Genomic DNA, 26,966 nt, shown 5'->3' with positions numbered 1-26,966 from the left:
CTATGGGCCTTGAAGCCCATAGGAATCAATGGGCAATACCGATTCGGTAATTACCGAATCCTGCAAGGGTGCAGGGGGTGTCACTTTGACACCCTCTAGCACCCCAAATACAGGCATGTGTGACATGTGGCACACAGACATGCCCTAAGGGCATGTCTGTGTGTCACATGGCACAGGTGTGCATGCACAGATGTGCATGCACACCTGAATTCGGTATTTTACCACCCAATAGGATTGGGTGGTAAAATACCGACTCTTAAGGGCTTGTGACACTCTTAGGAGTGTCACCTACATCTGGGATTTACCGATTCTGTAAAATGCTGGCCCCTACATGCCAATTCCTAAATATTGGTCGGTAACGGCCGAAATCGGCCGTTACCGACCGGTTTTTCCTCTCCTACATCTGGCCCAAGATGTTAGATTCAAATAAAATGATCTCACTGTATACCACTTATCTCTACTCTAATCCCATATAATAATAAAGATTATTAATGCATTAGCACATTGACAGACCAGCACTTTGTTTGCCGCCTGTGCCTGGAGCGTGACCACAATGCTAAGACCTGCTCCGATTGTTGTGCCATGCACCACAAGTCCTATAGGGGAGTGGTCCCTCAAGCTCCTTGCCACTCGAGATGAGACGCTACAAAGGTCTCCATCCCAGTCAAGAGGAAAGTCCTGAGATCGTCACTGAGCCCAAGATCCTCTTCACTCGTTAAGTCATCGGGCCATTCAGATAAGTCTCACAAGCAAAAGACAAGAAAGAACTCTTTTACTTCGCCCCATCCATCTTGCTCTTCAGAGGAGACAAGGGAGTGTCGGCATGCGAGGCCGGGCTCCTCGGTTGAGCCTAAGTCGGCTCCATGTCTCCCCGAGGTTCTGGGATCTGGAGCAACCCCAGCTCACTTCGGGAGTTTTATGAGGTCATGAGCCTCGTATTTGAGCGTCCCGTCCCCACCAGCAGGCCTTTGGGCCCCGTGGGTTTGGGAGGCACGCTTACTGGTTCTCTGCCAGTAGGTCCGCCCCGGAACCAGTCGGGCCCCTTAGATCCACAGATGGATCCAGACTGGTGCTGTTCATACCATCTCGACCTTCCCCGGCACCACCAGCACCCTCTGTTCGGATCCCCAACCTGACACTGCTCCGGCGACAAACGGAGCCATGCCTTCCAGGCCAGAGCCTGAGACCTATTCCTATGGACTTGGACTCTGGGAGGATTGGGAGGGGTCGCTAGACCCTAAAGAATACCAGTTGATCTATCCCAACATCGACTGGTGTGAGGACTTTGCGGATGTCAATGGTCTGGACACTTCCCCAGATACTTGCATGCTATCTCCTCCTACAGTGGCTATGGAGGAGGGAGTGCCATTTGCTTTGGTAGTGCGAAAGGTGGCCGATGTCATGGACCTTAGCCTGCCCTCAGTGGCAGTCAAGACAAATGTCTTGACGAATGTGCTTCATCCCAGAGTGACCCCCTCAGAACAGCTCCTCCCATTTAATGAAACCATTACAGACGTTCTGCATGGGACTTGGTTTGAGTCCAACACAGGGGCTCCTGTGAACAGGATAATTGCCCACCACCACCGCCATGCCCAGGAGACCCCAACTTCCTCACCCAACACGCTACCTACTTACCATATAAATCATGAGGCATTGGGAATCCAAAAGGCTGGACACCTTAGGCAAGAAAATGTTTTCTTCCACCAGCCTGGCTTTGCGGTCTGTGAATACTGCATGCCTTTTGGGCCATTATTCCCATGCTCAGTGGGGTTCGGTTGCACAGGTGCTGCCAATGGTTCCGGAGGAGGCCAGGCCCTGCTTTCCTAAGCTGTTGCTGACGGGAGAGATGCAGCTAAGTTCACAATCAGATGTGGACTGGTTATCACCGACTCACTAGGCAGAATGATTTAATCAATGGTGGGCTTATGGCACCACATGGGGACTGGCTTTTTAGGGCATTTCCAAGCATTGCTTATGGACATTTCCTTTGATGACTCTCGTCTCTTCAGACGGACTCAGGAACGCTTCAAGGACAGCAGAGCTGCAGCCAAGTCCTTGGTTCTTTCCATGGCCCCTCTCCAACCCTGTCTGCCTTTCTCTCCTTTTGTGGCAATGGAAGGGGGCTTTCCAGCCGCATCTTAACATGCCGAGCCACCATGGCACACAAGCTTCCCAGCCTCTCCATGGCTGAGGATGCAGTATCCACAGACCTCGTGGGTCGGCAGCCAGAGGTCGAGCCAGTCCATCACCCCGGGCAGCAGCAGCCTCCAAATCCCTTTAGTTAGTCCTCTTACCATAATGGGCACCCAGTGGGCGGCAGGATACTCCATCACCTGCCCCACTGGAGGTCTGTAACATCATACCGATGGGTTCTTCAAATCGTCCAAAGGGGCTACCCCCCTTCACCCATGCCACAGGCTGACAGAGGACCATCTTACCTTGTTCCACCAGGAAGAGAAGGCTTTCTTGGCAAAGGGAGCCATAGAGAAGGTGTCAATGCCAGAAGTAGGTTGTGGTTGCTATTACTGCTACTTTCTGGTTCCCAAGAAGGATGGAGCACTTAGTCCTATCTTAGATCTGCACCCTCTCAATGTCTTCCTCAAGAAGGACAAGTTCACCATGAGTTAGCTGATACAGAGTTTTTCCGCTACAGACAGGTCAGCCATGCACTATACTCCCTTATCCTGAGGGGCACATCACTTCCCGAGACGTCCCCGCTAGAGAACAGAATACTGGATGGCCACATTTCAGATAAGACCATTTCATTGATTTATAATAAATTAATACACAACATGGAAGATCCCCTTTCAGCACTGCGACAAAAGTGGGAGGCAAATGGCTTATAAATGGACAACGAGGATTGTCAGGAGGAGATATCATCTCCTCGGGTGGTGGCCATTCCAGCTCGGTTACGACTAGTTCAGCTTAAAATCCTGCACAGGATATATATGACCGGCCCCCGACTAGTACAGATGGGGAGAGTGGAAACAGGTGACTGTTGCAGACGTTGTGGCCAGACTGGTACCTTCTTCCACACTATATGGGAATGTAAACTCATTCAAACCTATTGGAGGGAACTAGACGCTTTGATGAGGGCTGTCATTGCTGTTCCCATCTACCATGAAGCATGCAGATGCTTGTTAAATATATGAGAACCGACCAACCTCACTGTCCATCAGATGCAATGGGCCACTTTGGGTTTCACGCTCGCCAAACAAAACAATGCTCTGGCTTGGGGAGCAACAACTCCCCCCCACTCTGGAGGCATGGGATTCTAGTGTGGACTGGTGTATGTTTAGAGAAAAGACAGTGTATACTGCTCGAGGCTGTCCCAAAAAATGGTACCGCATATGGTCGCCATGGAACTCCTATCGAGGAGATATTTGTGCTCCCCCACAGAGTATTGAACATGACGATTTGTTTCCTCCTTGGATGGTCCTTACTGTAAGTGTAATGTGTAACGATGTTGCCTCTAAATGTCATGCATACATTGATATCAAGCTAATTGTTATGTGCTACTATGCCGATGTTGGTTAAATAAAAAGATTTTCCAAAAAAAAAGAAGTTCAAAATGCTCACATTCGCTCAAGTCCTGTCTGCCCTGTATCTGGGAGACTGGATGGAAGCGTTTGACTTGCAGGATGCATATTTCCATATTCTCGTCCTGCCTGCTCACAGCCGTTACCTGTGGTTCAAGGTGGTCCATGAGCACTTTCAGTTTGCAGTGCTTCCTTTTGACCCAACAAGCACCTCTTGGGTGTTCACCAAGGGGATGGTGATGGATGCAGCTCATCTGTGGAGATCAGGGGTGCAAGTCTTCCCCTTCTAGCCAACTGGCTGTTGAAGACGGGCTCACCCCAAGCTGTTGTCTCCCACCTCCAGACCATGGCAGACCTCCTGCATTCACTGGGTCTCACTACTAATGTGGGGAAGTCACATCTGACTCCCTCTCAGGCGCTCCCTTTACTCGGATCTGTTCTGGACACGCTGCTGTTTTGGGCCTATCCTCCCGAACCATGAGCCCAGGATTTTCAGGCTATGATACCGATGTTTCAGCCTCTATCCTGGACTTTGGAGATAATAACTGAGGCAGCTCAGACTGATCACCTTGTGTATCCTGCTTGTGACACATTCCCACTGGCATATGCAGGCTCTGCAGTGGGACCTGAAGTTTCAGTGGGCGCAGCATCAGGGAAATATCTCTGACATGGTCCAGATCTCGGAGGGAACTTCAAAAGTGGTGGTTAAAGAACCGCGATTGGGTCAGCGGCAGACCCCTCGCCCTTCCCCAACTCACAGTGGTAACAGATGCCTCACTCCTGGGATTAGGCAGCCCGCTGGGAGAGGTGGTGAACAGAGGCCTCTAGTCACCAGCGGAATCCAGATTCCACATCAACCTTATGGGGCTCTGGGTGTTCCAGCCGGCATTGAATGCCTTTCTATCCTCCATCAAGGGAAGGCTAGCACAGGTGTTCAACACCCCTGCCATGTGGTACTGCACAAAACAGGGCGGGTGGGGTCGTGGACCCTTTGTCAAAAGGCCCTGTATCTCTGGACATGACTGGAACCTCAGGACATATCCCTGGTGGTTGAACTCCTGGTGGGCTCTCTTAATGCCAGAGTAGATGAACTCCGTCCAAGATGCCTAGCGGATTACAAATGGTGTCTCTACCAGGAGCTGGTGCAAGGTCTATTTCAGCAGTGGGGAGATCCTTGGTTAGGTCTGTTTGCCATCGCAGAGAACGCGCAACGTCAGCACTTCTGCGCTTTGGATTTTCCAAGGCGGCTCTCGCTTGCAGATGCTTTTCGTCTTGAGTGAAGCTCAGGCCTCCTGTACGCCTTTCTGCCCATACCACTCCTACCCAGTAATCTCGAGCAGATCGGGAACGACCCGTCCCAAGTCATCCTTGTGGCTCTCGACTGGGCTCGGAGGGTTTGGTATCCTGAGCTGTTGAGCATGGCCATTGGTTCTCTGATTAGGCTGCCTCTTCAGCAGAATCTTTTGTTGCAGCAGCAGTGGAGGGTTCTCCACCGACCCTGTCAACTCTGCCTACATGCGTGGAGATGAAGCTATGACATTTGCAAGCTTTCGATCTTCTGCCCGAAGTCTACAATGTTATTTTGGCAGCCAGGCATCCCTCCACCAAAATGGTATACACCTGCCTTTAGGGCAAGTTTGTTGTATGGTTTGCTGAGAAGCAGGTTGATCCTATTTCTGCTCCCCTATCTCAGGTCTTTCTTTTTTATCCTTCCCCTTGCCCAGTAGGGCTCTGCTCTGGACACCTTAAAGGGCTACCTTTCTGCTATTTCAGCTTTTCTGTGGTTGTATGACCAGCCATCCCGCTTCAAATCGCCTATTGTACCAAAGGTTCTTGAAAGTTTTGCAATATGTGTTTCCTTCTTCACCTTTCTCCATGCCTCAGTGGACCGTAACTTAGTCCTGATGTTTTTGATGCATGCACAACTGTCCTCTCAGGCTGCATACCCAGTTTTGTCTTCAAGAGTTGTTGCTGTTTTTTCTCTTGTCGTATATAATGCATGAATCATGAGAATATACATGTAATATTCTAAATTAAGAATTGTCAAAAAATATTCTAACATTAAACAGAAGATGCCTCTAGTCTTGGCGTCACTGTTTGTTTGTACCTTCTGTCACTTTGTGGTTCTAAAACACATATTTTTGTTCCCTTTAGCTAAGAATATTGTACTTGCTGGAATAAAGGTGAGTCTAGTTTGTTTATGTTCCTGAAATTCTAATTGGTTTGTATTTATTGGTGCTATTCTTAATCTAAATTCTGCCCCTATATGATAATTAAATTACAGATAATTATTTGTTTGCCTCTGTTACTTGATCACCCGAATTACTCCTGGACAGAAAGGACCGTCATGGGTGAATGATGCCATAATATTTAAATTACTGTACAACTGTATACCTACTTAGTCCAGTGTTAGCTTCAATATTTAATACATTAATTTAATTTAAGTACCGGAAATATATATATATTTTTTTGTGGAACATACTTGTTTCTTTGTTATGTACTACAAGATCTGCTTATTGGGGTAATTTCTGCCCCACACTCGCGTTTCTTGTAACTTAAGCTCTGGGCTTCTATTACAGAAGTTGCATTCTGTTCCTGTACCCCTTGACTCTGTGACCATACTCCTGTAATCCATCTCTACTTTGCGCAGGTGGACTTCAGCTTTTTTGCATAATCTTTGTTGTAGAATTGGTATCCAGTCAAAAGAGCAGAATCCTTTGATTGTGTGCAGATTTCCTCCTCAGGCTTCAACATGTTTCAAATGATTGGGGAAATATATCAAGGATTTCCTAAGGCCTATCAGTGGAACCTGGGATTCCACAGAATAGATTTTTGCCACAGAAAACAATGCTCAAGGCCTAAAGTTTATATGTCTAGGGGGCAGGAGATTGAGATCCTCTTTTTGATGCTTCCCCAAGCTGTGGACCTGCTGGTTTAACAGGGGAAACAGCTGATTTCTGTAACCATATCCTGTCAGTCAGTTTTTCTGTCAGTATGAGGGTATGCAGGCAACATTTTGAGGGGAACCTCCTTACACACTCTGATGTGGACCCTACCCAGCAAAGAGATTTGCATCTGTAGTTGGCCTTGCTCGTTCATAAATCAATTGACTTGATGGTCTAGTGTGACATAGTTTTGCTGGCTTGGAAAACCGTGCATGGGCTACCAATCACATTTGCCGGAAAGATTGAAGAATAACAGGTCATCTGTTCTGAAGAGCCTCATGTAATCTCACACATGGACAAGGTTGGAATGACAGAATGTACCTTCTGGAGAACAAAACCAATACTTTGTCCTACTGGTATTTTGTGCTTAGAAACCATGCTTCTAAGGCTGAAGATATTTTGCAGAGTAAGGAAATGTCCAGAAAGCTCTTACGGTTTACCTTGAAGGTACATAGCTTCTAAGACTCCATGAACACCTTGTTTTTGAGTCTGACAACACTGTTGAGGGGTGAGGAGTTTGTTGCATTTCCACGTTTTATGACATCCAAGGAGTTAAGGATACTCAGAGGTTACTTGCTCATGCCACCAAAGCAAGAATAATATTGTAGGCCTTCCAAAGGTATGACACTATCTCAGGTATTTTCTTTGTAGGGGAGCTGTCTGGACAACTGCTTATCTATATCTCACTAGCGGTCACCAGTAGGTATTTATAGTTAGGACCTAGTTTCAATCAAAATGGTGATTTTTAGTTGCCTATATCTTTGGCCAGAGTTGATGAATCTTCATTAATTTTTTCCCAAAGATTAGCCTGGTTCTTCACATGGGGTCTGGGAAATTTTTGGGGTGTTTCTTGTAGCGAGGGCCGAGAAAAAGGGGGGATCCCATAACATGTTTTCCTCATATAAATTCCCATAGGACCATTAGATACTACAGCCTTAACCGCTGGATGGAATGACACCAAATTTCTCAGGAAGCTAGATCTTGGTACGCAGATCCTGCTTTTTAGGGCTCGCCTACGACGAACGCGCTGAAAGCGCGTTCTCGCAAGCGAGAACTATAGTCGTCGTCTCAGCAGTCTGAGACCGACGAAGTGAGACAAGACCTGGCCGCGCGCAGCGTTTCTCCATAGGATAACGTTGTGCGCGCGGCCAGGTCTTGTCTCCACGGAATGCGAATGCAGACCGGATCACGTCGCGCGCCTCTCTGGAATGCAGGGGGAGTCTGCAGAGAGGCGCGCGGCGCTGATAAACAGGCAAGAGGCGTGTGTGGAATCCGAGTCTGCCAGGCTGCACGCGCTTTGCTGGCCGGCATTTACTTTCGCTGTTCTTGTTTCCTGAGTAGTTGCTTGTTTTACTTTCTGCAACCTCTCGTCGTGTTTTCATTTGAATATTTAATTCTTGCATAATTAACTGTGGTAAATGCCATCCACGGCCCTGCACTCCAGATTTCAGCACTCATAACTTTACTTTCATTTCCTCAGCAAAATGCCATGTTCCATTTCCAGGCACCTTTGATCAGCACGGTAGCAGTGAGCACGGCGCAGATTAATCGGTTTGTCAGTGGAAATACACATACAGCGCTCCGATACCTTTGAGTTGATTTGGCACTAAAAGAAACATTTCTGTGTTGGGTAAATCACAGCTTGTGATGCTAGGCAATTCTTGATCGCGCTCATGCCAGGAGTCTTCCACAACACTCTTGCACATGACTTTGAGCCGAGGCTGCGGCATAGATTTACCAACGGAATACTTTAAATTGACTAACAGGGCCAAAGTATTTTCACCACGCAGAAGTCAGCGACTGATATGCAAATTACCTTGTAACATGAGGCACGTAGGTTGTAGACGATGTATATGACCATTTGTCATGTACCAAGTGCTCTATGAAAGTGCTATAAGACTTGCCATTTAATAATAATAATGCCATTTATTTATCAGTTTTCAAAACCAACACCTAAATAAAAAAATTGTCATTTACAATGCCAATTGCTCTAACTTTTGCTAAGGCGAGACCGTTGCATTGTAAATGCTTGTTGTGATTTGGTGTAAATCTGTTCAGTAGTTTGGGAGATATTAACCTAAAAACAAATTTGTTTATCTGGGGATGCACATTACCCGCAGATCCAACAGTTCCCTTGCTGTAATCTGATTGGCTGCCAACACTTCAAGCAAGGAAGTGCTGGTGGCCATCTTGGGACTCTGCTTGAGCGGAGTCCCCCCCAAAAAAAAAACATTAAAAAAGAAAGAAAAGCGGCCAGGGTAGAAATGCCCTGAACCCCTAGGCCTCTTGGGGGTCCCAGAGGGCTCCTGCAGTGCAAAAAAAGCATTTTTGTAAAAAGAAATCTAAAAAATAAACAAGCGCAGGCTCCTGCGCTTCATTGGTAATCGGCCCCGTGTGGGCCGGGTTCCAGGGGCATTTTGTGAATAAAGGAGCGGGGCCCATGGGCTCCCCTCCTGGGGCTTATTAATGCCCCGGGTACCACCACCTCCCTGGGGATGGATGGATGAATGGATGGATATATATAATATTCTTCTCATATGTGTGTATTGTGTGTAGCATTCTGTTCTCTTAATGAACCATTAGTATGCACTTCAGCCTGCCGAACATCACCCATCCTCTTCTCCTCCCCCCCCCCCCCTAGTCATTAGACAGCCACGGTTTCGCCCTTGACTGGAGACCTTGCTTTGGATGCAGTGGGCAGGCTGCTAAGTGTCTCCATTAGCAGGTCCATGTCAGCTCCCTGACTCTCCTTAATGCTTCAGTCGTAGACAGGCCATCTGCTGCCCGGGCTGTATTCCTGACTCATCTGCACGTTAGGCGTGTTTTCTCATTGACGGTCTGGCACTGGAGAGTGGGATTTCATGCAGATTATCGCCGCCGTGGCGGGCCACCGCGAGTGATAATGCTCTGTCTGGGACAGGTCTCAGATGGACACGAGACGATACTGCTGGTCGGGTCTGTGGCCGGCGCATCTAACAGAACTTTAGCAGTAAATAGTGTGCGCCATGAAGAGCCCGAGGCTACTATTAGAAGGCAACGCATTCTTCCAGAAGTCACTGGATAATTGTGAATTGAATTCACACGCGTATGCCCTTGCCCTTGCCCGACAACTACATACCTCATCTGCATGCTCTCCCAAAGGCCCTCTTCTCCAACATGGTCTACCCTAAGCATGATACGTAGGGCAACAATGGGGGATCTTGGCCCCCAGAGACCCTCAGCAGCCAAGGGGTCTTCATCCCCCACCCAGTAGGACACCAGGAGGCGCGTTTAGAAAGGGTAGCAGGTCCTCTAACAAGGTCTCAGCAATCCCGTTGTGGGGGACTGTAGGAGGCTGACTTAATTTATGGTGCTCACTTACGTAAATGTAGCACCCTGCTCTAATCCAGACAGCCCTTATGGTAATTTTAGTGGTCTTAGACAACCTTAGAAAGCTTTCTAAGTGGTAGCTGTGGAGAGTAGCCTTCAGGCTTAGTCCAGAAGGAGTGTAAAGCATCTTGTTTTACCAGCACTTAATCTTATGGTATGGGTTAAGTGGAATAGAACCACACAGTTTAGTTATAGAAAAATATGTATTTATTATTAACACTCACTAGCACAATACAATATCTCCTACCCGGAGATATAGGCACAATACACAAGATACTTTGTCAGTAGAATAAGCGAGAAGCACAAATACACAGTGGTCCCCAGGGGGAGAGCAAACTATATACTAAAATAGTGGAATGCGAACCACAACTAAAGTCAAGAGTTGACCCAGAAGATGTAGAAGTGTCTGGGACCCAAGGAACCACCCCAGGTGAATAGCTAGGAACACCACGGAGGTCGTGTGCACAGTGGGAACACGACCGCGTACTCAATTGAAGTCAATATATGGAGATGGCTACATCCTGAGTTTAGAGCTTACTCATTCTTCTCAGGTGCCCACAAGGTATACTCTAAGCTGGACTATATCTTTATGGCTCGACATGCCCTGACGGTAGACGACACAGCTGAGTACCAGGCAAGAGGGATATCGAATCATTCCCCGCTCCTAGCTCTGGTGGGGGGAGGGAAGGGAGGGAGGAGCGGGTCCTGGAGGTTGACAGCCTGGGACCTGCAGAATGCGGCCATATTGAAGGGCCTCAGATCTGATGTGAACGTTTATATTGCTGAAAATGAGGGCTTGGTCTCGTCGCGGGTGGTTTTCTGGGAAGCCTTTAAGGCGGTCCTACGAGACAGGGCGCAGAATAGGCTGGCGGAGGAAAAACGGAAAATACAGGAGGACGCCAGATCACTGGAAGCCCAGATATTGGAGCTGGAAAGGGAGCACCAACTCACTAGAGATATGGGGACCCTTAGAAGGCTGACGGATGTGCAGCGCCAGTATAGAGACATGGTGACGGGGGAGGCCACAGGCGCTGGCGACGCTACATCGTTTGTATGATGTGGGGGACAAATCAGGAAAGTTGCTGGCGTGGCTTAGTAGGAAGGAGAGGGATTGCCAGATGGGTGGAGCAGGTCAGGGACGCCCAGGGGAACCTGGTGAGGTCAGACGCACAGATTGTGGAGGCCTTCGCTGCGCATTATGCACTATTCTATGAAGCTAGAGACCTAGGGACGCAGGAGGATGCCCTACAGTACATGACACATATTGAGCTCCCAGTGCTGACGGACGAGGACCAACATGACCTGGAGGCTGACATTACGCTAGACGACATTAAGGCTGCCCTGGCCAAGCTCTGGGCGGGGAAGTCCCCTGGCCCTAATGGGTTTCCTGCGGAATTTTGTAAGCAAACTGCAGACTTATGGGCCCGCCATCTGCTGGGACTCTTCGAAGAGGCAGTGCAGGAGGGAGAGCTACCGCCAGGCCTTCGTTTGGCCACAATAATCCCGATATATAAGGAGGGTAAGCCGACGGATGATTGTGAGTCGTATCGCCCCATCTCCCTCTTAAATATAGAAGTGAAGCTCCTGGCGACCATCCTAGCCCTCAGACTGAGGAGGGTGATACCTGGGCTAGTTCACCTAGATCAAACGGGCTTCCTTCCCGATAGGGCCACTAGATTAAACCTCGGATGGACTCATAACTGGTCGCAGGAGGTGGGCAAGAGACGGGACCCACATTGGACGCAGAGAAAGCGTTCGATGCAGTTCACTGGCCCTTCCTTGAAGGGGTCCTGGCACGGTTCAGTTTTGGACCCAAGTTTAGGAAGTGGGTACAGTTGTTATACACTGATCCCAGAGCTAAAGTAAAAGTCAATGGGATTCTATCTTGGGAGTTCCCGGTGAGGCGGGGGACCAGACAGGGGTGCCCCCTGTCCCCCTGCTCTTCGCGCTAACTATTGAGGTGCTGGCATGTGCGGTTCGGCAAAATGAAGACATTAGGGGTTTCAGACTGGAGCAGACGTCTACCGTGGAGGAAAAAATATTGATATATGCAGACGATGTCCTCCTATATATAACGCACCCAGAAACTACGATAGCGGCCCTGTTTTCAGAGCTGGAACAATACGGAGCACATGCAGGCTACCGGATAAACTGGCCCAAGTCGGTCCTCTACGATCCCCGGGGCCAGGAACAGTGGACAGACCTACCGGAGAGGTTGCAGACGACAAGTGAGGGTTTTGTTTACCTTGGGATATTTGTGACGCTTGAGAGCGGCCGCTCCTACAAAAGAAATATTAGACGAATAGTACATAATTTCATAGAAGATGCGAATAGGTGGCGGATGCTCCCTCTTACGATCCTGGGCCGAGCGGCTATGTTTAAAATGATGGCGCTACCGAGGCTTCTGTACGCATTTCAAAATGAGTACTATCCCCTTCCACGTCGGGTGTTTGTGGAAATAAATGCGGAACTGAAAGCCTTTTTGTGGTTGGGTAGACAGCCTCGGGTGGCGTTGACGACCTTACACAGACATCAATACAGTGGCGGGATCTCACTCCCTAACATTGAAGCCTACTACTGGGCAGAACACCTGGTGCCTATCAATGACTGGCTACACGCCCCTGCTACACACCCCACCTATGCCCTTGAGAGACATGGTATGGCAACTCGTACATGGACCTACTACTTATATGGGGGCAAAGGGAAAGGTAGATTGCTTCCGGCTACCAGGCTTACCCTGGCGGTCTGGTGTCGAGCGACCAAGAGTATAGGCTGGGAGAAGAAACCTACTAGGCAGACACCGTTAAGGCAATGTGCCTGGCTGAAGGAACTAAGTAAACTGAGGGGGTTCCAGAGATGGGCTGACATAGGGATATCGACACTGGGCGACGTGATAAAAAAAGGGGACCTGAAGTCATTTCAAGCACTAAGGGCGGAATTTGGGCTACACCACACGCAATATTTTAAATATGTACAGTTGAGGCATGTCTGGCGGGCAGAAGGGATCCCGGTGGGAACGCTCCCCGAATATGCACCTCTGGAGGGCCGCCTCCTACAGGAACAAATCCCGGGCAGGGCAGTATCCCTAACGTACAGAACGGTGATGAATAACAATCAGATGGTCTGGTTAACCTTAAAAGAAACTGGGAGCGAGATGTGGGGGAAATGGATACAGTGGATTGGGATACAATGCTGATGCATCCGAGAGAGGTAGCCATTAAATCCCGTCTGAGGCTTATCCAATACAATATCCTTCACAGGACCTACTTTGACAGGGTGCGCCTGCACAAAATGGAAAGGGCTGGAGACTCTGCCTGCGATGTGGCCGAGGCGGGGGGATTTCTATCACACCATTTGGTCCTGCCCGGCAAATCAGACCTACTGGGTTGAGGTCTTGAGAGAATTGGGGGGGGGGGGGGTGCTGGAGACCTCCCTGCCGTTGGACCCTAAACTGGTCCTGTTGGACATGACTAATGATGCGGATCTCGTTTGCCCATTGTTGATTTTCCTAGTCCTGGCTTTGGTGGTAGCTAAGAGGGATGTGGCTAGGAAATGGGGGGTGGCTACACCGCCACAACTGGAGGAGTGGAGGAGAAGTCTGGATTTATACATGGCAGCTAAAAGGGTCACAAATAAGGCACGGGATGTCCTAAGAAATTTGGTAGAGTGTGGGGCAAATGGCGCCGATACCATGGACTAGATGGAGGACTCTGAATCTGGACAAATACGAGTGTACTTATACTGGTATAGGAGGGAATGCGATGACAGACATTATGGCAACACAGATTTGGGCCCGGGAAGAACTTTGCTGGGACTACTTGAGCTGGCGGGGAGTGTATTGTTTTTAATAGTGATGCTCGGTGGGTGGGGGGAGGACGGGGAGGGTGTGATGACCAATGATGACATGCCTGTTAAGTTGTTGCATTATAAAAAGCAAATAAAAATGTTTTAAAAAAAAAAAAGATTGGTTGGCTCTCATATGTGAAAAATTTCCTGTATGATTTGGATTTGACAAAGTATTACCATAATCCCCTACAGATATCAGAGATCCCCAGAAAAAGGTTTAAAGAAACTGTGTCTGACTCATTTGGAAGGGCTTAGACTAGGTGCGGAGGCAAACAAATGTTCAGTCCAACATATTCTAACGATTCAAACCACCTTAACCATACAGCCATATCTAATGTTTAATTTGACCGGATATGACAGGTTTGTTTTGGTTCGACTTAGGATGAACGCATTCCACCTACTGATAAGTTTTCCTAAAACAAATTATTGGTCTAAAACTTTATCAATTTGCCCCTGCGACGATGTATTGATGCAATCATCAATTCATGTGGTTTTATTTTGCAAATTCTATAAGGAGCTAAGGAAACAACGGGTAATACCTACATTAAAAATCTTGGGTTTGCGGCAATGTCGCCCAACATGCCTCGCGTTACACCTTTTGGAAGCAGAGTGCTTTGCAAAAAATATAGCCCAATTTCTGAAGCTCTGCGTTAGACACAGGATAAATTTAGAATAGGATTGGTGCTCTATATTCTGTGTAAGAACACAGTTGTCGCCATTTTTTGCAGTTTAATCATGTATCTGATGTCCTTTAATATTGAGCGGGCCCTCGAGCCTCTCGCGGCTTGGATCCGCTGGGAGCCCTCGTGAGGGGTATTAATTGGTCTCCGCAGTTCGAAGATCGTATTTCATTATATGCAGACGACATTTTGTTGTATTTGACCTCCCCCAGGAAATCTTTAATAATACTCTGCGATGTTCTGACCTCCTTTGGTAGAAACTCTGGCTTGGTCATTAACTGGGCAAAATCCTATCTGTACGTTCTCAGTGGCGAGATACCGATCCTACCGTGTAACTGTCCTATCCAAATAGCACAAGAGGGGTTCAAATATCTCGGAATTTATGTTTCGATGGACCCCGTGGTTCGATACGAGAGGAACCTTCTTCCTCCTTTGACTCGGCTAAAGCGAGATGTTGCGGGCTGGCGGAAACTCCCATTGTCAATGCTTGGGCGGGCGGCCGGCCCTCTTCAAAATGGTGTCGCTCGCTCGTTTTCTGTATGCCCTTCAGAACACGCTTGATATCGTCCCAGCTAGTTACTTTCGTTTGGTGGAGGGTCTACAGCGGAAGCTGTTGTGGGATGGAAGACCGCGTATTGCGCTGGCTAAATTAACGCTCCCGTGGTATGATGGGGCATCGCTCTCCCTGATATTAAGAGTTATTATTGGGCTTTGCAGTTGGGAGCCATCAATCACGGTATGTACGGCCCTGAGTTAAACCCTGGTTTCGCCATGGATACTTCCTGGTGGCACTTATTATAGAGCGTTGACTCTAAATCTGTGGTGAAGACTTTGACGGGGCCAACCAATACGGCTGTGCGGATCTGGCGCAACGCTACCAGTTCGTTAGGGTGGAAGGACCGTCTGACTTTGGCTACCCTGCTTTTCGGCTCTGACAAGTTTGGTAAACTGTGGAACACTAAAGGGATTTCATTGGCATCTCCAAGGTGGGAGACCTATGGGTGAAGGGACAGGTGAAATCGTTCACGGTCTTGCAAACCCAGTCTGAATTAGGAGGGACGGAGTACTTCAGTTATGCTCAGGTTCGGCATGCGCTAACGTCCGTTTTCCCGGAGGGGGAGGAGATACCGGAGTCTACCCCTTTAGAGGATCGTATCTTGGATGGCTATATGCCTGATAGTACCATTTCCCTTGTGTACAAGAAACTGATTAATCACAGGGCGGACCTTCTATTGCAACTACGTGATCAGTGGACCCGTGACGGCCTTGAGCTTGATGATGAAGACTGGCAGTCGGCGATCTCCTCACCGAAGGAGGTCGCGATTCCAGCACGACTGAGATTAGTCCAGCTCAAAATATTACATAGGGTATATGTCACGGGTACCCGTCTGGTCCGGGTGGGCTTTTCTGAGGAGGGTCTGTGTCAGCGTGCTTGCGGTAATTTGGGGACGTTCCTCCATATCATCTGGGAATGTCGGGAAGTGTTTGACTATTGGAGTAGGGTCCATGAGGTGATGCAGGAGGTCACGGGCGTGGCTCTCTTACCGGAGGCCAGACGCTGCTTGTTGAATGTTTGGTAGCCCACTGATCATAATGTGGCACAGACTCAATGGGTGACTCTAGGGGCCATGATTGCCAAACGGAACATTGCACAGTTGTGGGGGTCCCTGAGGCCTCCTACTCTTGATGTGTGGGTAGAAAACATGGATTTGTGCATGTTCCGGGAGAAAACGGTGTACTTGGCTCGGGGTCGCCCCCGGAAATGGCATAAGGTGTGGGGCCCTTGGAACCGCTATAGAGGGGACATATGCGTACCACCTGTGGCTGCGGTCCTTGAAGTCCGGCTTTCCCCCTGACCCCTTATTGTTATTGATAATTTTCGTAGGATTTCTGTGTTCTCCTCTCCTCCCCCCTTCCCCCATCAATGTATTGTTTATTGTAATGTTTGATATGATGCTCAGCCCTCGTAGAGTCATTGCATTCCTATGTTTTGTACATGCCTTGCTTTGTTTTCAATAAAAATAAATAATAAAAAAAAAATATTGAGCGGGTATTCCGGATTTTTATATTGTTGATATGTATTTTCATTGATTGAATTTGTTAACTTTTTAACTATTTATTTCTAGTAGAGGATGACATTTTAACTAATGTTATCAATGTTTTATTAAAAATTTTACTTTTATGGTTTTTGTATTTTCATGAATTGAATTGAGTCAACAAACCTTGGCAACGACAGACGCAGTGCACAGGGGTGCTGTTCCAGCAGTTCTGACGAGGGATACGGGCCTCCAACTTGTTAGGAAGACAGTGCGGGTCTCGAGGGAGTTGCAGAGCCACCACCTGTGTTACTGAGCCTTTTGGAGTCTGTACGAGCTGGGTTGCGGTGCCTGCGGATTCAGGGAAGTGACTCCTTCACTTTAAGGGAGATTCCTTCAGGTGCCTTGGATGTCGACAGGACTTGTGAGGAACCTGTATGGAGCACATGCACGGATGTTGCAGCAGACTTGCAGGATGACGAGACCAGGAGCAGCAGGAGTCTTCTCAGTTGCAGTATTGGTTCCCAAAAGCGAAGTTCAGCGATGTCCAGAGTGCCCAGATGGTCAAAGCTTTAGTGGTATTTAATCTGAATCTTGTCCCACGATGAATCTAGGGACTCACCCACAGGTAATACCTTAAGTACCCTTGGGAAAGGGTTTGGATGATTCAGGGTTCCCTCCCACAGGAGTGACTGGACAGTGGGAAGGATACTCCCATGTCCTTTGTCCAGTTTCGCGCCTGAGCAGGAGCCAACGGCTCACTGAACTGGTTTGAATTGGAGTATGCAAGGAGGGCACCAAGTGTGCCCTTCAAGCAGTCTCAGTGATGCTAGCAAGCGCCCCCACCCTGTCCCAATACACTAAGTCTTATCTGGGAGGTGGTCACACTTTCTTGTGACAGGAAACCTATTGCCCTGCCTTCCCCTGCTCGAGCTTGGCTCAACAGCAGGTGGGCAGAATCGTGTCTCCGGTTGGCAGCAGCCATAGTTTACTGTCCGCGTGTAGAAGACTGGTACTGGGAGCACTGAGGCCAAACATGACAGGGTTCTTTACAGCCAGTTTAGAAATAGCCATCGTGTAATGACACATGGCCACTCTATGTATCGAAATGGCTGATGTATTTACTACCCGGGAGAATGGACTCCGAAGGTTGTAGGGGTGTCCTGCTCATGCAGGGTCACCCTCACACTTAGAACAAGCATCCTGCCTTCTGGATTGATAGGCCTGCCTTAGGGGTGACTTATAGGTTTTAAGTGCAGTGACCTCAGATATAATGAAACATATCTATCGCAAGAGTTGCTAGCACCAGCTCACACAGGCTGCAATGGCAGGCCTGTAGTCACAATTTGAGTGGTCTCTCATGGGTGGCATAACAGATGTTTCAGCCAATGGAAAACCCCTGGTGTACCTGTGCCCTGAGTACCTTAGTACCATATACTAAGGATTTAGAAGGATTCACCAGTAGCCAATATGGAGTGTAACTAAGTACTCACCATGTCCAATTTAGGGAAGAAGCAAAGAGACTGGCGTCCTGGTTAGCAGGATCCCAGTCAGGCTAGTCAGTCAAACATAATTACACCGCAAAAAGTGGGGTTGACCATGAAAGCAGGTCATACTTTCCTACAGGGACTTACTGATGGCACTACTCGTTCATCCCCCAACCAGTAGTGCGCCAGAAGGCTTGTTTGCAGAGTGGTTGAAAAAGGGGGCAGGGCTTTTAGGGAGGTCTCAGCAATCCCGCTGTGGGTGACTTATTGGTGGCATCACTATTGGTTCTTGACTCCCAATAACCCTCAGCAGCCAAGATGACTTCATCCCCCAATCAGTAGTGCGCAAGGAGGCGCGTTTGCAGAGTGGTTGAGAAAGGGTCGGGCCTCCGAGGAGGTCTCAAGCAATCCTGCTGTGGGGAACTTACTGGTGGCAGCAATGGGGATTATTGGCCCCCAAGGACCCTCCGCAGCCAAGGGGACTTCATCCCTTAACCAGTAGTGTGCCAGGAGTCATGTTTGCTGAGTAATTGAGAAAGGGGGCAGATCTCCGAGGAGGCCTCGGCAATCCAACTGTGGGGGATTTACTGGTGGCAACAAAAGGGGTTCTTGGACCCCAAGGACCCTCCGCATCCAAGGAGACTTCATCCCCCATCCAGTAGTGCGCCAGGAGGTGAGTTTGCCGAGTGGTTGAAAAAGGGGGTGGGACCTCTGTGGAGGTCTCAGCAATCCTGCTGTCGGTGACTTAGTGGTGACATCAGTAGGGGTTCTTGGCCCCCAAGGACCCTCAACAGCCTAGGGGACTTCATCCCCCAATCAGTAGTGCACAAGGAAGCACATTTGCAGAGTGGTTGTGAAAGGGTCGGGCCTCCGAGCAGGTCTCAAGCAATCCAGCTGTAGACGACTTACTGGTGGCAACAATGTGGGTTCTTGGCATTCAGGAACCCTCAGCAGCCAAGGGGACTTCATTCCCCAACCAATAGTGCACCAGGAGACGCAGTTGCAGAGTAGTTGAGAAAGGAGGTGAAGCCTCCCACGAGATCTCAACAATCCTGCTGTGGGGGACTTACTGGTGGCAACAATAGGGATTCTTGGCCCCCAAGGACCCTTGGGAGCCAAAGTGACTTCATCCTTCAACCAGTAGTGCGCCAGGAGACCCGTTTGCAGAGTGGTTGATAAAGGGGTCGGGCGCTCCAACAAGGTCTTAGCAATCATGCTGTGGGGACTTACTGGTGGCAATAGAGGTTCTTGCACCCAAGGGACCTCAGCAGTCAGGGGACTTCATTGTTTGAGACTTCATTCCACAACCAGTAGTGCGACAGGAGACGTGTTTGCAGAGTGGTTGATAAAAGGGCAAGTCCTCTGATGAGGTCTCAGCAGTCCTGCTATGGGGGACTTACTGTTGGTAACAAGAGAGATTCTTGGCCTAACTACTCTCAGCAAAGCTATACCAAAGGGGATGATGGACGGAGTTTTAGAGCAAATCAAACACTCACCCCCAGTCACCTGATCTGGGTTTAATCCATCATTCTTTAGCTCACTCCACCACCCCAGTTCAGACATGGCCATATGCAAATCAGTCTGACCCAGTGCCTCATTGGAACAGTCCAGCCCGAACTGCCAAGCCATGTCTTCCCTGGACCGGAAACAAGCATCCTGGGACCGGTTTCGGGTTCATAACCCTCATCAGCCAGGCTATCTTGAATCTAGTGGCAAAGTGAGCAAGGGACCCACGTCTGGGCATACCCTGCCAACTTAGGGCCAACAAAGCGATACCAAAGGGGATGATGGACGGAGCGTTAGAGCAAATCAAACACTCACACCCAGTCAACTGATCTGGGTTTAATCCATCATCATTCTTTAGCTCACTCCACCACCCCAGTTCAGACATGGCCATATGCAAATCAGTCTCACCCTGTGCCTCATGGGAACAGTCCAGCCCGAATTGCCAAGCCATGTCTTCCTCTACTACTCTCAGCATGCATGGGGACTTTATAGGGGGTGGCAGAGCAATACTCCTTGCGATTTGGCGGAGTTTTTCGGTAACTGAGAGGAATTCCGCCGAGTGAAACTCTGAGCCCAGGCTTCACAGGAAGAGTACAAATAAAGGTCAGCAACGTGCAGAAAGAGGCAAAATAAAGGTCATAAGTGAGCAGAACAAAACCCAGAAAACAAGAAGAACCCACTCAAGCACTCATTCACCCACTCACATACCTATGAGACAATCATGCACTCACTCACACACTGGCTCTCAAAGGTTACAGATTACAGTTAGGGAATAACATTTTTAAAAGACAGAAATTCACTGAAAAAAGACAAAGGTTACAGAGACGTTATAGTTAGGAAATACAATTTAAAAAGCCTTAGAACTTCCCTCAAAAAACCAAACATCACAGTGACGTGTAGTTAGCTCAGATTTCACTGGTACAAAACCAAAGAAATTCAGCAGTGATAGTTACCTGAGCTAACTATAGCATACCCTCCTGCAAGGCACAGCTTATGGCCTCCCATATTACATCACCAGTGAATTTCATTGTTTTTTTAAAATGTACTTCATTTCCAGCCCCCGTTGTGCAAGGCCTTTTATTAACCACTTAGGTGCTATGGACGTGCTCAAGAATTCCTTAGCACCAGTGCGTCCTCGCACTTGCTGCAGGAAATCCCTCTGGTGCTGGATTTCCTTTCATTAATTTTAGCCTGGGAAGCTGGCAAAGAACTTCCCCATCAACCGAGACAGTTTTTTTCTTTGCAATGACGATTGGCGTTCATGACGCGCTGACGTAATTTCAGAGAAAATTAAAGTGAAATGAGCCGATCGATTCATTTAACTTTTACTGCATTGGTGCTCGGGTGTAATCTCAGCTTCCTGAGCACCGATTCAGACGGGAGAGGTATCATTGGAAAGGAAATAATCTACCCTTGCCAACTGTACCTTTCCCTAGTGGATCCCTGCTTGGGGATCGCCGCAGTGGGATGACCCCAAGCTAGGATCTACCCACTAGACACCAGAAACTATTTTTTGAGGGGGGAGCTGCCCCCACACAGTGGGCATGTGCTCCCACTTCTCCCAGGCCCTAAAGTCTTTCTGCCCAGAAAGCTCCCTAAACACCATGAATTTATTTTTTATGTTGCCTAGGATGGCTGCCGCACTCATTTGTTATCGGGCTTAAACCCCCCCCCCCCCCCAATAAGTTCCAACAGTCTTTCAAAAGCACATTAGACCACCAGGAAGTTTATTTGAAAGGGGGAGTGCCCCCTCATAGCAAATGGCTGATTCCCTCCTCCCCCCAGGCCCAAAAGTCTTTCTGCCCCTCCCGAGCAGATTTGAGGTTGTCACCCCCAATCTCCCTGGGCTGAGGGGGGGGGGGGGGCAAAGCCCAGTAGACAACCTGGGATTGTTTTTATTTTGCCAAAATGGATAGGGGCAGTCATCGGTCCTGGCCCCCCAAATAACTGCAGCAGTCTTTCTCCCCAGTTAGGGTCAGATAGGTGGTGTTTTACTCTGATCCCACTAGACCACCACCCCCTGGTAAAAGGCTAATGTTCACATCCTCCCTCAGGCTCAAATGTCTTCCACCTGCCTTCTACCCCAGTCCCCCCGGGAATGGAGGTTGTTGTCTCCAATCTGCCAGGGGGAAGGGGGGGGGGGTAGAAAGTCCACTAGACACCAGGGATTGTTTATATTGAGCCAAATTGGTTGAAACAGCCCTCCCAGGCATTGCCCCCCCCCGCCCCCATAACCCAGCAGTCTTTCTGCCTCCTGTCGCGGGCAGATAGGAGGTGTTTGTCCCCAATCTGACTCCCACCTGGGGCAGAAAGCCCAGTGGACCACCAGAGAGTGGATTTGGAGAGGGGAGAGGTCCCCTCTCAAATGGGCTAGTGCTCCCTTCCCCCAAGCCCAAGTCTTACTTCCCCCAAAGTCAAATTGGGGATTGGAGTTTGTTCCCTCCAATCTGCCTCGGGGGTTCAGGAAGCCCACTGGACATCAAAGATTTATTTTGCTGCAGAAATGGGTGGGTGAGGCCCACCTAGACATCTGGCCTAGCCCCCACCCCTCAAATTACTGCAACTGTCTGGCCCCCTTGGCGCACAAAGTTTCCATGGAAGGACCTAAAGAAGGTGTGTAACCTGTGTCTGTCTCCAAATCACGATGACCCCTCCTGCAAAGCTTGCCTTGCCTTTCACAGTAAGGAAACCGTATGGTATCATCAAGATAAGTGCCTCGCATCCTCATCCATGGCCCACAGACAAAGCAACAACACTCCAGGTCTCTTTGAGGAACAAGGCATTGAAGAGACCCCCAGCTGGGAACAGGTGCCGCAGAGGCTCAGTTTTTTTCTTATGAGAACTATTACCTCCTTGGGACAAGGGTCGAAGACGGCTGTCATGATTACAACCATCCTCCCTACTCTGCTGTCCCGACATCGAACAGAGACCGATTACCACCCTCGAGGAAGTCAGCATCAAACCCTAAAGCCAATCATCAGGCTTCCAGTCCATCAATGTCCGAAGTCCAGCCACTGACGCTGTAGCAAAACTTGAAGTTGTGTCATTCGGCGCCACTATTGAAAACCTCGTCGGAGGCGAATCGGCTGGCGTTGTCTTCATAAACCTGGAAGGTGTTAATTAAGTGCATAAACCGCCACACTGTCAGAACCCGAACCTTGGGTTCTATTCTTTACCACCCAAATCCGATACTAACTGGTCTTGACACCTTAGCAAGCACTTGGGCAGAACGAGTGCGCTCTTGGAGACAAAAGATGGCCGCCGTTGTGGCCGGGTCAGTCAGCCAGTGAGCGTTCCAGCCTTTTAACCCACAGCTGCCAGAAATCGGATGAGCAGCGCGAGCGGCTGGGAAAAGACGCACTTCACCGAACATTCTGACTGGAGAGGTTCGTAGCCCAGAGCGATTGTTCAAAAGACATTTCCGTGATTAAAGACTGAGCGTCTTCTACCGCAATTAGTTTCTTGGATTCTTGTAATCGGTACTCGGCGCACGAAGCAAAGCGCGAGTTACCGAACTAACTCCCGAGGTGAATTCCATGACGAGTTTAGTCAGAGTACAGAGGCGTTTAGCACGACGACGAGAGGCGAAAGAAACGTTCCTGTTTGACAAGTCCTAGCTGGGTGTGACTTCGTTGAAAAGCTGACACAGAAGAATTAAGCTAAGTGAACGTCTGTGGTGTTTCATGCAATGTTGTACATTAGTTACCTTTTTGAAGTGGAAAACAAACTTGCATCAATGCTGTAGAGAAAAACGAAAAGAAAGGAGAAAGTTATCAGATGATGCAGGAAAAGGAAAATGAATATATAGCAATGTAAATTTGTAAATACTTACCAAGAGACTGTCCAAGAGTGACTGAGTCAACCAACCAGCAAATAAGAAAAAGATAATTCAAATTAGACTATTAAAAAGAAAACCTTCAGATCACAACAATACAGATTCCCATTTAATATCAACCCAGCTAATTAGTGAAGTAAGTACATGACCCCAAAAGAAATAAACAAATAAAATACTAAAGGCTCACAGTGTAGAGAACTAATATCTTGTTAATTACTTTTACATGGTGACAACTAGTTAGCGGTGAAGAGAATAACTATCAATAACTAAGAAGAGGAGTAAGGTCCAGCAGCCTAAGGGTGGGTGAGAAAAAGTCCTTAGAGGAAATAATAGATTAGTCCTAATTGATAGGAGGGAGGCAGGAATTTAATGTCGTGTATTTGTTTTTAAGTTCCTTCGAAATAATCCTCCAGAAGGAAGCAGTCTGAAGGAACCAGCGCAGGACCAGTCTCTTTTTCTGTTTATTATTTTATCCAATTCCCCCGTCCCTTGCGGTAATGATGGGAGGTTCTGTGTAAAGACCTACCAGCTTTGCTGAGTAGGGATTAGGGTACTAGCATCTCTGTTCCTGTGCAAGAATCGGTACGCCAAGGCTGAGTTCGAGTTCTGACACACATGCAAAAAGATTCCTGTGCCTTAGTATGAGTTCTTCAAACTCGAGGATGCTTAGTTATACAAACGGGTTCCGGCAGGTTGAATTTTGTGGAATGTGTTAAGCGAGGGGTATTAGCGCGCTGTATGAAGCAGCAGGACAAATTCTTATCAACTATTTTGAATGTTAGAAAAATAAATATGCCATTGGTATTCTGACTGACTATGAAGAAATTCATGTTGATGGAAGTATGAAGCCAACAAATGAGAACGTAAATGAAAGAATACAAAGGCTGTTATTGTAACGTAATAGAACAACAACATGCCATCAAGACGACAACAAACATCCTAAGGTTTTTCTATGTGAAACCACCAATGAGAGCATAATTGGGGAATTTTAAAAGACATGAACTTGGCGTGCAGTGGTTATTTTAATTGAGAAGCATTGACAAAGGCATAATCGCAGAAACTCATTTGCTGGAATTAAAATATTAAATTGCATACCCCGTGAGTGCCCCGCATTCTTTTTGAGCGAAATAAATTTCTGTGAGTTCCACCCTCACGTATGGGAGCACCAGCTGTGAGTTCAGCACTCTGATGGAGATTGGAGCGAAGAAATATATATCTATCTATCTGTGTGTGTATATATATGGCAGTCGAAACGCGTTTTGCAGCGGCGAAATAAAAGAATAAAAATCGCACATAGCGTCGTCATCTTTTGGATTGATATTACGAGACTCGGCTCGAGGAGTCTTTTCAGGCGACGCATCTCTCAATCAGGTGAGGCAGAGGATGCTCAAGTAACACGGCTATATATATATATATATATATATATATATATATATATATATATATATATATATATATATATATATATATATATATATATATATATATGAATAAGATTTAGCACATATAAATATTTGTAATAAAAATAATACATAAACCTAACTGTATTGCAATGCCCCCTACCATGTAGCAACTCATGATATTGTGCCTTTGTAGTAGCAGGGCTATACTGTGTTCTTCACCTCATGTTCAAGGCAAGTTTCCCAACCTGTTCTGAAGGAGGGCCAACTGGACAAGAGATTGAGGAATTGTACTCTTAAGGTAATTTCAGTACTCCTGGGCCCTGAGTATGAGTGGGTCGGTTAATTCTGACCGGTGCATAAACCTCTGTTTAGGTATGGGTCTGAATTACAAGTTTGACTGTATTTACTACATTGGATAATTATCAGATGCATTAAATAACACAACCTTTGTTCAATGTTGGCAGTGTTTACTGTATCATGTGGATTTTGGTGCGTTAAACACCAAAATCTGCATGCTATTCCCCAATAACTCATAATATGTGTTATTTATCGCACCTGCTTAATAACATACCCTGTGGTATCTTTATTTATCAGGTGCAGTAAATAGTACCTACATTTATAATGCACCCCTAAGGGCCGGATTACGAGTTTGGCTGCTGGGATACTCCATCACAAACGTGATGGATATCCTGTCAACCGTATTAAAAGCTTAATTGGATATAATGGAATTGTAACTTGGCGGACAGGATATCCGTCACGTTTGTGATGGAGCAACCATATCCGTCAAACTCGTAATCAGTCCCTTAGTATTTAATCTTCCTCCTTTGCTACAATCCCAAAACAGGATGCTTGCTGACGGAGTGCTCCACAATCCTTTAAAGGGACAGTGCACTTTTAGAGAACCTTTTTCCAGTCCTATCTTTGGTTGCAGGCTACCCCATTCAGTTGTGGAGAGAGAACAAAAAACTAACAGTTCTAGGTTTGCCATGAAGAAAATGTTTTTTTCCTTGAGATTACTTGTTGACTTTTTCATTCTAGGCCCTTATGATTAACGATACTAAGCCATGTCAGATGTGGGATTTAGGAACAAACTTCTTCATCCGTGAAGATGATGTAAAAAGTCAAAGAAACAGGTAGGAAACTTCCTTTTCAAATCCATTAACTATGTGTTTTTCTGATCAACCATTCCTTGCTTTTGTTACATTTTAGTCTTTCAATTAACTCAGCCTTTCAGGATGCAATATTTATTTCCACTTAATGCAAGTGCTGGAACTCGTAGTTTTTGAATTCCTGATTTCAAGAGGGCACTGATATTGTGCACCTGTTCACAAGGATTATTGCTGTACACATCCTATGCATGGATTGGGCATGGCAGGATAATCATTAGTCTATGGTTAGGTCTTTTTTTACCTTTACCAATATTGAGGGATGGTGTATTTGCATTGCTCCATGTGAAGTCTGCAATGTTCTTCTTGTCTGGACCTTTACCTCAATCAAGTCTAGGATATTTAGGGACGTGCTAGTGCATTGCTTTGTGTGTTTTCACATGTGTTCCTGGCCAAGTGAAAGATGGAGGCCATTGGGCTCCACATGTGTGGTTTACCCAAGATGGTGGTTGACTTTTTGTGAGGCTGTCAGGGTCCATTTAAAAACTAGAGCTTGCATATTTACAATCTCCTGCTCCCTAACTAAAAACATTTTTCTATGACAAGAGGGAGGTATCTCACTAGCTTCTTTTGAGATAACCACATTTCTTCTACCAGAGTGAAACTGCCCCCTCCCTCAATTCCTTCTTGAATTTGCATTCCTTTGTGATCTTGCCTCCTGGGTAGATTCATTCCACAAGCCAATTACGCATGCTCAAACTGGACCATGGATGGACAGTTGAGCTAAATGACCTGTGCATGAATTGCTGACACTGGAGCCATGGCCTCTCTGGGATTTGTGGGGTCCTTTAAAATTTGAAAGTGATAGATCATCTGATTTGCCATTCCAACCATCAGGTGAAGATCAGTGCTCTGCCCAGCAGCGAGTTTCCTTTTCAACATTTCCTGCTGATATCATGGAAGGTCCTTCACACCATCATAAGAAAGAGTCTCTGAAGATCCATGGTTGGGTCTTTCATTTATTCACATGTTTCAATCATTCCCCGTCATCACACTGGGAATTCCTGGTAACATTAAATAGAAGTAAACAGTATTAAAATGGCCATAAGCCTCAACAAAAGTGTTTGTTTAGTAGCACAATCACCACGTTTGAAACAATTCCAACTTTGTTTAATGAGGAGGAAGTTCTAAACTGTCCTCCTTCCCCTAAAGAC

General features: G+C 47.4%; 1 protein-coding gene across 4 annotated transcripts in view; it reads left to right on the top strand.

Annotated features, from left to right (window-relative positions):
• Window positions 1-26,966, top strand: part of UBA6 (ubiquitin like modifier activating enzyme 6) — a 1,111,768-nt gene that overhangs the window by 186,901 nt on the left and 897,901 nt on the right. For all 4 annotated transcript variants that reach the window (XM_078676253.1, XM_078676254.1, XM_078676252.1 and 1 more), the window contains exons 4-5: window positions 5,694-5,722; window positions 25,685-25,779. In XM_078676253.1, coding sequence (XP_078532379.1) covers window positions 5,694-5,722; window positions 25,685-25,779 — 124 coding nt within the window. The remainder of the gene's footprint in view (window positions 1-5,693; window positions 5,723-25,684; window positions 25,780-26,966) is intronic.

This window comes from Lissotriton helveticus, chromosome 2_1 (assembly GCF_964261635.1).
Source record: "Lissotriton helveticus chromosome 2_1, aLisHel1.1, whole genome shotgun sequence".
Classification (NCBI taxonomy): domain Eukaryota; kingdom Metazoa; phylum Chordata; class Amphibia; order Caudata; family Salamandridae; genus Lissotriton; species Lissotriton helveticus.
The sequence above is the reverse complement of the archived record's forward strand: the minus strand, read 5'-3'. Positions and strand labels throughout refer to the sequence as shown.